Source organism: Carya illinoinensis, chromosome 10 (assembly GCF_018687715.1).
Source record: "Carya illinoinensis cultivar Pawnee chromosome 10, C.illinoinensisPawnee_v1, whole genome shotgun sequence".
Classification (NCBI taxonomy): domain Eukaryota; kingdom Viridiplantae; phylum Streptophyta; class Magnoliopsida; order Fagales; family Juglandaceae; genus Carya; species Carya illinoinensis.
This window is the reverse complement of record NC_056761.1, coordinates 12,345,352-12,357,662: the sequence shown is the minus strand read 5'-3', so window position 1 is coordinate 12,357,662 and position 12,311 is coordinate 12,345,352. Positions and strand designations below refer to the sequence as shown.

General features: G+C 34.1%; 1 protein-coding gene and 1 long non-coding RNA gene across 3 annotated transcripts; both read right to left on the bottom strand.

Annotated features, from left to right (window-relative positions):
• Nucleotides 1-1,773: 1,773 nt before the first annotated feature.
• On the bottom strand, nt 1,774-7,290 carry LOC122279733. 2 transcript variants are annotated; one of them, XM_043090530.1, is made up of 3 exons: nt 7,099-7,290; nt 3,320-3,817; nt 1,774-2,495 (listed from the first exon to the last, which is right to left on the bottom strand). In XM_043090530.1, the coding sequence occupies exons 1-3, from the start codon at nt 7,184-7,186 to the stop codon at nt 1,897-1,899; spliced, it is 1,185 nt and encodes a 394-aa protein (XP_042946464.1). In that variant the 5' UTR covers nt 7,187-7,290; the 3' UTR covers nt 1,774-1,896. The 2 variants fall into 2 exon arrangements, with proteins under 2 accessions (XP_042946464.1, XP_042946465.1); XM_043090531.1 differs by lacking the exon at nt 7,099-7,290 and adding an exon at nt 4,255-4,621.
• Nucleotides 7,291-9,213: 1,923 nt separating this feature from the next.
• LOC122278927 lies at nt 9,214-11,943 on the bottom strand. The gene is made up of 2 exons (XR_006229386.1): nt 10,369-11,943; nt 9,214-10,283 (listed from the first exon to the last, which is right to left on the bottom strand). It is a non-coding gene; the product is annotated as an uncharacterized LOC122278927 (long non-coding RNA).
• Nucleotides 11,944-12,311: the final 368 nt, after the last annotated feature.

Genomic DNA, 12,311 nt, shown 5'->3' with positions numbered 1-12,311 from the left:
ATATCGATATTCCTCAAATCCATGATAATCTTATTAAATTCATCTAAGTGTTCAGAGATAGGAGTACCTTCCTTCATTTTTAGCATGTATAACCGTTGCTTCAAATACAAACGGTTGGTGTGCGACTTTTTCATATACAAGCTCTCAAGCTTGGACCAAAGACTGAAAACGGTCTCCTCATCGGCAACCTCCCTCAAAACTCCATCTGATAGTGACAACAAAATGACACTATGTGCCTTCTCATCTTCTTCTCTTGATGGTGCAGGAGAATCCTCGGATACCTTCCCTTCCAAAACTTTCGACAAGCCTTGTTGTCGTAAAAAAGCCTTCATCTTGATGCGCCATAAGCTAAAGCTGTTTTGACCGTCGAATTTCTCCACTTCAAACTTTGTCATAGCCATTCCTCAAAATTTTGCAAAGAGTTTTGACGCTCTGATACCAGTTTGTTGGGAATGGACCGAACAAACAAAGGCTAAGTTGAAGTAAATAATAGCGGAAGCAACAAAATAAACAACAATCACACAAAAAACACCAAGATTTAAGTGGTTCAGCTTAATGTGAGCCTACGTCCACTGTCGGGGTCGGTTTCAATGATTTCACTATGAACAAAAGATGGAGTACAAGAGTATTGATCACAAAATCCTCAATCCTAAAGCCCCAATACACTCAATGGACTCTTAGGATTGTATACAAAAAAAAAGGATTCTCAAAACTCTCTCTTTCTTGGCTGCTGAACACACCTCAAAATGAAGAGAAAATGATGTATTTATAGGACAAGGCGCTAGTCAGAACATTCGCTCGAGCGGACGTCGAGCGAAGTGTCGAGCGCACGTTAGGGTTACTTTCTCTCTCGAGCGGACAGTCGAGCAGAACTCTCTGGAAGATTTCGCTCGAGCGGACAGTCGAGTGGAGGTCGAGCGGAACCTTAGCTCGAGCCACGGTTGAGCCACAGTCAAGCCAAGCCCCAAAAAACACATTTTCAGCAGGAAATCAAGCCAAACTCAACACAAGTTTCCGTTGATTTTGTAGATATTCTTTTTTGTTGCTTTCGATATTATGCTGGTTTTGTTCATAATTCATGGCAAAACTTGTCTTTTTTTTTTATTATTATAAGTTGATATTCTGTTGGTTTTATCTATTTCTTTTTATTTTTTTATTATTTTTTTGTTTTTTTTTTTTTGTTTTTGCATTCACATGAAAAGCTGAAACCTTTTATCTAGAAAGAAGATTACCTTGCTGATTGAAGGGACTGGCCCCGTTGAGCTGAGGAATGGGACAACGGTCTCGCGTCGATGAAGGCGACAATGATCTCGTTATGAAGGCAATGGTGTTTCGATCTGAAGTCAATGACGGTTTCGATTATTTTGACAAGACTAGAGGTGGTGAAGGAGAGATCAAGAAAGCCGTAATGAAAATATGATTTTGGACCCAATTCTTTCGTGTGTTTAACTCCACTTAATAGAGCTATAGCATTTTGACTACTAATAAAACGATTCGTTTCTAGCCATGCGTGGGGAGTCTCAAAGTGCGAACTACAGACAGAATTTTTCATAAAACTTATTTATTTAAGGTTTGTATCTAGTATTACTCGAAATAAATTCTACAAAATTAGTAAATACACAAACTGATGTATCTTGATATAATACATTAGATTATAAAATTATTAATTTTTAACAAAATTAAATCTAACCTATCATACGAAGTCATATCAAATTATATATTTACTTTTAAAGGATCTATTTCTACTCGTAACACTACTTTATAATCAAAAGATGAAATACAATATGCGACTCATTTCCCATTTATGGCAAAATTCTGAAGCCACACATAGAAACATGCCAAACTTACAAAAGCATACACATTAGGTAACACATAACCTGCTGCATTACACAAACCCTACACCATAACGAAAACCGACATCCAAAAAGCAAAGCCAAGCCCCAAACTCATCAATCCCTCAAACACATTTCTACTACACCCAGAAAGCCACACTCTCACATCATCCACCACCGGACCGCATAGCGAGCTCATGTCGTCGCTTCTCGTGTTGTAATAGACACTGTAGAATGCAATTCTGGTCCTCTCAGCCTTGGCTGTGAAGTTGAGATTAGCACTCTGAAAGGAAGAGTTGGAATTAGGCGTGTAATGGGTGTTTTGAGCCTGGTCTCCAGCAAAGGCCATGACAGCAAGTGGCTGCTTGCATTTGTCCCCAGCTTGGCCCAAGGAAAAGGTCAAGGTGTACGGTTTGTTTGGTGTTGTTTCCACCATTTGAGAAATTATGCCTTCCTTACCTGAAAGCAACTCAACTGCCCTTTTGCCTTGGGGAACTGTGTAGTGGTCGGAGTCTATGTAGCGAATGGCTCTGTTAGATTCCACATTCCAACCTGGTAACGAGGATATTTCTTCATCAAGGTTGGTGGGGAGTAAGACACCGAGTGAGGTGTTTCTAAACAGCCATGGACCTTCTTCAAAATCGCCATTTATAACTGCATTTTCTGTATAGATCACAGCAAATTCAGCAACTTGTGAACAACAAATATATATATATATATATATATATTTATATTCTTAAACCGAAGAGACAAAACCCCAATAAGCCCTTTGAACCGTACATGATAAATTAACGAGAAAATCTACTTATAATCTCGTTTATTAACACTTTCAATATACTAATGATGTGGAAGACTTATATTCAGTGAGTACAAAAGATTATTAATATTTTAAATTTCTTTTAATTTAAGCAGTTTCGCAATTAACGAATAACGCTACGTAAAGTCAAAGTTTATAAATACCGTATAATCGTTTTAAAAAAAATAAAATTTATTATTAAAAGATTAATTTTTTTATAAATAATTACATAATACTTATATATTTATTACTGTAATTATCATTTCTCAATAACAAAATCATTCCTTATTTTTTTCTCCAAAGTTTTTATTTTATCACTTTAATCCTTAGATTTATAAATTTTTTCAATTAAATAAAAAAAATCTAACGAAGATTTGATGTGGCATATCACGTGTGGACATACAGCCTGCTAATGTCAAATTAAGTAACTAGTGAACAATATATTCCCAAACCCAAGAAGCAGAACCCCTAGTCAGTATGAACTGTCCATAGTACGTAAATGTGTTTGATGTCGGTTCGATCTATTCGACACAGACCACAACGCGGCACCAAGCCCGGTTTCCCAAGAATTGAGACCCACAACATTGGATGATGCGAAAGTTACTCCACCCACCGTACAACTTTAGCTTTTAGGTTTGGATTTTTGACTTTTATCTTGCCAAAGATGAGAGAGAGGCAAAGAAAGAAATACCTTTAGGTCTATCGGGAGTGAAAAGCTTTTTGATAGCAATATCGTCAATGATGGGCCCACAAGTGGGATCATCCTCCATGCCCGGATTTCTAAAAACCAAACTCACCTCTTCCTCATCCGCCTCGAACGCGTAGGCGTACGGGTCCCACCCCTGCACGTTGTACAGTGTCTGCAAGTCTATCGTCTGCGATGCCGGCGGCACTGACACGTTCAGCGACTCCAATTGCGCGCAGGTGCGGGCGGCGCTGAAGGTGACCGAATAAATGGATCCCTTCTCCACGCTCAGCCCCTGGCTGATCTCGGCGTCGTTACCGAGCCGCACCGCGTGTCTACCTTCTGGTATGATGAGTATCATCCCGCCCTGTTTTTCCCCCGCTTCTACGAGCTCCACCGTGCCCTTCGATTTCCAGCTCGGGATAGTGGTGGCTCTTTCTACCACGGCCACGCTCGGGAACCCGTTTGCTGGGGGCGTCTCGAAATCACCGTTTGGTACAGGACCTGATGCACATAAGATGGTGGAATCATGCCATAAAGATGCAGGAAATATATGTACACATATATATACATACATTTTTTGTGTACTTTTTATGGTTTCATTTTATCTCTACTGTTTCCTTGGGAAATCTGACATCAAATGATGTGAGATAATCATGAATCTTCAAGCAAAAACTTGCATATTGCAACGTATAAACTTTCAAATAAGTTGAATAATACTTCTGATACTTCAAAATTATGTCATATGACCCAAGTGGTACCTGTAATATCAGTTAGCAATGTAGCAACCCGAAGAACATAAGGCCATTTTTAAAGAACAGAGAACTGGTCTGAATTATTACACATGCAGCGGCCACCATAACACGCAAAGCATTATTAAGTATGGGCCACGAACCTGGGTTCACGACAAACAAAGAATATGGAAGTTCAGGAGGTCGTACGGGTGAAAACATGCTTCCTGTACAGGATGCAAGAACGCTGTCATCTATCAAGACAGTGAAGAACAGGATCCTGGTCCCAAGACTCCCAACTCCTCACAGCTGCACCAGAGTAGCAGTAGTAACGTGTGTCAGGGAGGAGACGAGGGGCTTCATCTGGAATTCTATTGTGAGCCCTCTCTTTTTAGTGTAGCTTGATGTGCTAGCTAAATTCGTTCAACTTCTTCATTCACGCCCTCGTACTTGAGATTAATGCAGACAGAATTATTGAAACTTTTAAGTTGAATTTATTTTTACTAATCTATTACTCTGCCCCTTTAAATATTTTTTCAACACAATCATCCATTTTGCCTCCAGCATCAATTCATTAATAAGAACCAAACTAGAACATTCTCGGACTGAGATGTTTCACCCCAAACCATTCATCTACACCTTCTGACCATCCATCCAATGATCCAAATCGTATGAGTTTATTTTATGCGCATTTATTTTTTGGGAATGGGGACCATATAAACATGTCCTATGGATAAGAACCTTATCTACGTATTGGCCTCAGATGTATAGAAGTCTGTGCAACCACATAAAGAACTAATTAATGGGAACAATACCCTAAAAGAAATGGAGATAAAAGAATGGAACAAGTTAAGTTAATGGAAAGAAAATTCACAAATCCTTCCTAAATGTAAAATATAAAATATGTTTGACTATTTTATTTAACAATATGATTATTTTCAAATAAAAAAGGATTAAAATGTATCATATTTTCTGATAAAACATAAAATATTGAGACAATAGTGAGATACCCCTCTTTCATTTCTTTAGGAGAAACACTAAAAATCCACCGAAAGTGGAATGTGGGTCTCGAATTTGTATCCCGATTATTTTTTTACTTGGTAATTAAGAAAATATTTTTTTATTAATATTATAAAATTTTTTATTTTTAAAAAAATATTTATAAATAAATAAATGCTCTTCTCGGGACCGAGCTATAGCTACATCCTCGACAAAGAACTGCTCTTTCCTAATTCCTAATTTCCTATACGACAAAGAACGAGATGGCGACGTGAAGCCAAATTTATAGGCCCTACCCCCACTAGGAAATGATACTCGGCGGCAAACCTATTCACTAGGACACGTTTAGGCTTTAGCCAAGGAATAACTTTATGCTTATGTGATAATGTTTTCAGATATTTTTAGATTATTTTATTTAATATTTATCAATTATTTATTATTATTTATAAATTATTCACTGTTATTTATATTATTATTTATAAATAATTTTATTAATATTAACAAATTATTCAAATAATTTTAATAAAAGTGTTCAATCTCATCTCATTATTATAATTTTTTTAAATTTTTATATAAAATATAATAAATAATTAAATTTTTTTAATTTTTAAAATAATAATATTAAAAAATAATATTCTATCACTATTTTATTTAATTCAACTCATCTTACTATTCCAACACCACCTAAATATCAACTACATAATCCAAACATGTCCCTCCCTTCCTCCCCCAAGCTTTTTAAAGGAGGATCCTAAAAACCTCACAATATTCGTTAAGTGTACGTTTCAATATATATATATATATATTTTAATTTTCTTGAAATGAAAATGACTTTTTAACGATGTTTTGTCAAATATGATTGAAGGAGAAAAAATGAAAAAGAGGAAGAAAGTTTATTTCTGTTGATAGTCGTAAAAAATAGTTGTAATGGGATGTTAAAGTAGCTTGATCTAAAAATTCTTAGTACCACTCACTAGTTGGAACAGCAGTACTTCAAGGTTGTACCTGCGTAAAAAAACGAAAAATATATATATATATATATACACCTCAAGGTAAAAGAGAGCTGGGAAAACCGCCAAGGAAAAGAGGAGCATTCTTCAACATGGGAGAAAATTTCGACCCACTGCTGACTCTGGTTGAAACAATAGCTCAACGAAAATGGTCAAAAAGTGGTGGGCCTTGAATATTCCCGTGGGATTGAAATTTGAAGAGCTATTTTGAGACGTTGAAACGAGTTGATTTGAATAATGAATAATAAAAATTTGTGTTGAGATAGGTATACTTTTTTAATTTGATATTAATTTAATTTTTTAAGTTAAAATGAGTTTAATATTTTGATGAAAAGTTAAAAAGTAACGTATCCTATCAATAATGATTTGGAATAATACACAACCTAATTAATCACTATTTAGAACTGTAGAGTTAACCCACCGTGAGAGTGTTTAGGTTGCAGTTTGGCAGTGAGATGATTTTAAATAGTAAAAATTAATGAAAAGTTGGTTAAAAATAATGATAAAATAATAAAAATTAATAAATAAGGTATACCCTACTACTCAAACTAGTCCTAATCACGCAATAACCAGAGCTATATTATTCAGGGCCATTGGATCTCTCTACAAAATACTTGCTATTTACTGAAGTTACTGAAAAAGAAGAATAAAAATGGAGAAGTATGTTAGAAATTGAAGGAAACTCATTGTTTGATGAAATATTAAAGATGATATTTCCCTAGCAAAAAGTCCTTCGTCTATAGAACTTTAAAAGAATCGGACATTTCATATTTCCTACTGCAGCACAGTCCAGCATAGATGTACAAAAACCCAGAGCAGACCCAAAAACAAAACCCCATTGCAGCACAGGAGGTGAAGTAGAAGACAGCAAGTGCAACATGTTTTAGATCTCAAATAGAAATGACAAAAACCAACCCACAAGAGTATATCCAGAAATTATGTGGAACCCAGAAATTAATGAGAGGTGAAAACTAGCTTTGAGAGAGAAAAAGGTAGTTGAAGAAACAAGATCAACATGGGTGGGACAAGAAGAAGAGAAAGGTACCATCTTCCGCAGGAATTGCAGTGGCCGGATGAGCAAAGAGAAGCATCAACAGCGAAACCCATTTGCTTCTTCTGGAGCTTTGAGCCATCTTCCACCCAACTATCTCTCTCTGTCTCTCTATGTCTCTGTGTTGCTATATATGCGTATTCTGTTCGTAGGGACAGTGGGAAAGAGAAGGCAGCGAGAGTGTGTGTATTTAAAACCTAAAGTGCCCTTTGCTTTAATCAAACTTGCTTTAAAAGTTGTCCTGTTCCCACTAGAACCGTTTGTAATATTGTTGACATTTTGCCAATGTCTTTGCGTGTTTTGAGAACCCTGGTCAGGCGGGTTTTGCTGGGGTCCCGCCTCACCGCCGTATCACAGTGCTTAAAGCTTGTGTACTTATTTTTATAAGAAAAACTTTTTATTATTTTTCATATCCTACACATAATTTTTTATTTTTTTCTCTAAAAAAATATATATTGTAGAAATAAGGAATAGGAAAATTTAATTAATTAATAGTAATGAAATAAAAATAAAAAATAAAAAATAAATAAATATAATATATAGTATGTGAAATAATGAATAACAAATTTTTTTTTTATAAATATAAAGATACCCCTTTTCTTACGGCTCTTATCCAATAGCTTTGATACAGCATAATAAACAAAGATTTCTAAAGACAAACTCTTTCTATAAATCTAAAAGATTGAGACACTATGGATCCTACTATATTTAAAGTTGGCAGTCTACTTTAAAGTGAAATTTGTTCGGCTGTCACTATCAAAATAAATATATATATATATTTGTGATAATCCGATTTGATGATCCGATCAAATAAGTACCCGATGTAATATTTTGATTGATTTTCAACGAGGCTTGGGTTGAAACGACCATATCATGGACAAGCCTTGTGGGGCTTGGGAATGAAGCTCTCCAAAAAAAAATTTTGGACTCATTTTGGATCTTGGCCCTACTCTACGACGACTAGGATTTATTATATGTTGTATTACTTACTTGTAAGGCCACCAGAATGTATCTTTGATTATCATATGTAATAAGATCCTTTGTAGCTTTATGGATGTATACACGTAATCAAATTGCATAAATCTTTATTTCAAAAAAAAAAAAATTGCATAAATCTTTGTATTGTGTATAATTGATTCTCCTTTTATTTTACTTTTTCTCATATCATTTCTAGCAATATTCACATACTGTCTATCTATATGTAAATTACAGGAAGTATTTGGATAAGAAAGTTGCGTCAAGTCTCAATCTTTTCATCTGTACTAATGTTTCTTTAATTTAGCTTAATCATATTATTTGACATAACCCATTTTAAATAATGTTTGATTTTAGTAATAAATAAAGAATTAATTAAAATGTATCCTACTAAGAGAGAGAAATAATGAGATTTTTTTTAATAATTATATGTACAATTGTGAAGTGTGTAAATGCTGCGTAATTATTTTGAAAAAAATAGAATTTATAATTAAAAAATTAGTTTTTTTTATGTAAGTTTCGTATTAATTTTTTTTAAAAAAATTATACGGTATTTGTATAATTATAATTATAAATATTAATTTTTTTTTTTTTTTTACATAAGGTGATATGAAGCTTGGGTTAAAAGGGCAATGATAGAAATTCGAAGAATGATGAAGGAGCGGATTGCTGTCTGGGTATTGGCAGGCAGTCTGCCCACTTTAGCCGTGTAATTAACAGGAATTCCGGCCAAAAGGTTGATCCAAATTATTTGCTTTGTTACGCGTTCTCTCTCAAACCCAAAGATGATAAACTTAACAAGCGCTTTGTAACGGTCGGTCTATTGCTTAGGCTTTAACAGCTCCCAATAAAAACCCATCATGTCAGCAATTCTACAATAATATTATAAGATTCATCATACCTAATAATTTCAAGGCTTCAGCCCTATTACAGCAGTTTATGCATCTTCATTTGCACAACCATATCTTTTAAAATTTGATTTTATATATGTACAAAAATTCCTACTAGATTATATATTTTTTAACTAAATAATAATAAAATATTAATTATTTTATAATTTTTTTTCTTATAAATTTAGATGGTTCAATAAATTTAATAGATCATCTACCAACTCAGCAACACTCATCGAAAAAATTTCATGCAATGCGATTTCTAATTTCATAAATCTGATTTTTAATTTTATACAAATTTACAACTTAATACAATGTAATCCCATATAAATTCAACTGCCAACCAAAATAAATTCCATATAAATTCAACTTCCAACCAAAAGAAATCTACCACTCCCCTTTACCCTGACTTGTAATATTTTCTTACAACAGACTATGTATTCTTCTTTTTCTAATGAAGTAGTTAACTTGCTGTGAAAGAAAAAAGAAAAAAAAAACTTCCAACCAAAAGAAAGAGAGCTGGATTTAAATAAATCACATGTATCAAAATCAACTTAATAGAATATCTATAAAGTTGATTTTAATATAACTTGAGCTACATAAAGTTGGACATAGCAGCTTTACAATAGCAACCACCAGCTCCACAACAGTTCCTAATAGTTTCCATGTCATTGATAACAACCAGTAGTACAAAAAAATGATAGAATTTGGTGCAATCAGCAGTACAAAAAAATCCAAAATATGTCACCACAGTATAAACAATTACAAAATATCCAAAATATGTCACTACATTCCAAACTATGTACGAGATATGACTTTATTTCTTTGTTCCTCAATGATCTTCATTTGAAAATTATGGAAATACTCTTGCTGCACACCATTCATGGAACCATTATTCTTGTTCATAATTTCCAAATCAAGTTTTCTCTTGTTAAGAAGTAGTAACTCAAATATTTCATTCTCATATTTCAATTGTGATTCTCTTCTCTCCATCATTCAAGTCCTCATATCTTCTGTCATTTGGCCTAAGGCTTCCTTAATTACTATATTTTATCTTTTATTACATTTTCTTTCTTTTTCTCTTGCTTTTTCAATCTTCTTGCCCGGAGGTCTCTCACAATCGACGGTCACATTTCCCATGTTTTATCCTAAAAGTATTGAGTTTGGAGTAATACCTGAACTTGACCCATTTTTCTTTTTTATGAGGTCTATGTGTGCTTGCCATTTCAGTCGGTGCCTCAATAGATTTCAACAATGATCCATGGTAAAGTTATGTCTTTGGTTCTTTTGGTACAAGATTTTTGCTTTATCAATCTACAAAATAGTGGAACAATTAGTATTGATGTCATTGCAAATACTTAATAATTAGAACCACAAAATATTGAAAAAAGTATTATACCTTATCTTGCTTGGTTGCATCGATTGGATGCATTCCTTCAACTTGGGCTTCGCTACCACAAAATTTATTGACTCATTTTTGAATAATTGACTACCGATTGGTCAAAGAGGATATAGACCGTTATTGACAATTAGGTTTTTTATATGTGGAATGGTACTCATAAATTCTACTATATATTTGTGTGAATGATTGGTTAGTCCCTCGTATAGAGTTTATATTAATGTTAAGTCAAGCTGAAATGAGGAGAGTATCTTCTTCTATAGTAAATGACACATCCCGTTAGAATTTTGTTTCCTTTTTATGCGTTGGGGTTGTGTCGATTGGATATCAAATCTTGCACTACCAATAGGGGGTTGTTAATATCACCTTCACCACTTTCCAACAGTGTGGTGAAGAAGTGATTCTCATCAATTAAACAGTTCATCATTTAACAAAATATTGAAAGATAAAATGTTACTAAAACAGCACATGGGGAAAAGTATGTATGCAGTGCACATGGGAGATGATATGGCTATTGCATGCTGAATATCTTTAGAGATTATAAAACAAAATATATGACTACTGCATGTTGAATATCTCTAGAGATTATATTTTGTTTGGCAAGTGATGTTCATATGGTCTTAAGGCATACATAAATGTGCCTACCTTTTATTTGTGTACATCTAGTCTAAAGGCATACATAAACAAGTTGTGCATTTAGTCTAAATGCATATATAAACATGATTGCATACCTGCTAATTTAATTTAATTTTTTTTTTTTTGTATTTCACTTGCACACTAGGTTTCTGGTTAATATTTCAGACTTTTTGTATAGAGTAGGTCAATGGTGCAAGTCTAAATGAAAAAGTGATGTGTATTTAAGTTCCAAATTACAGACATTTAGGTAGTAAATGTTTATAGACATTCAGAAAGTGTGCGAACCAACATTAGACCCACAGTAGCAGTGTTGGCCGCGGGACTCATTTCCTGATAAAATTACATGTGAGCCTCTTTGCTAAGATGATCAGGATACAAACAACTAGCATTCTCTTTCCCTCATCTTATCCCAAAAATTTCTCTTCTTCAGTATTAAATTCTCTAGCCCACAAAAAAAAAAAAAAAGAGTCTAGTTTAAAGGCACGTACAAGATTAGGGGAAATAAAAAATAAAAAATAAAAAAATCGAGAGAAGAGGCTATTGCATGTTGAATATCAAGGGAAATCACATAAAAAAAAACCCTAAAAATTTTTAGGGTAGCACGAAATCAGGGAAAATCGCACAAAATAATTTGTGAAACCAAAACAAGTGGCTTGCACAAAATCACATTTTCTAGGGTTTTCAAACAGCCGCACAAAATAGAGTATTGGGCGAGAGAAGAGGCTGTCGTTGCTGAAGGAACCACTAGAAACTTGTGGGTGGTGCAGTTGAGCCAAGCTCTGGGCAATGGTGCAACAGAGCAAAGGGACAAGACGAAGAGAGCAGAGAGAGCGAGACCAATGAGAGAGAGTCATTCAGATATTGAACAGAGAGAGCACCGAAAGAGAGCTGTGAGCAATGAGAGTAGAATAAAGCCGTTCGGATAGAAAGAGAAAAAACATTAAAAATAATGTTTAGGGAGTGAAAAGTGGGTCTTCAAAGTTGAAGAATTATTATGTATAGTTATATATAATTTTAGAGATGTACAAGCCAATGTAAATGATTTTAAGGACATATTATTTAAATGAGCAATTCTATAGCCAACCACCATTGCGTCCCTAGCGTGGCCTCTTTTATTTTTTTTCCTTGATGTAGCGTTTTATTTCATTTAATAATTAAGAAAATAAAAAACTAAGTGGGAAACTAGGCTTTTGCCCGTGATAAGTTAAAAATGAAAATAAAGAGAGAGAAAATCCTTTTACAAAATTTGAATAGAGAGAAAAATCCTTTCAAAACCAAAGGCTTCTTCTTCTTCTTCACAAGCTACG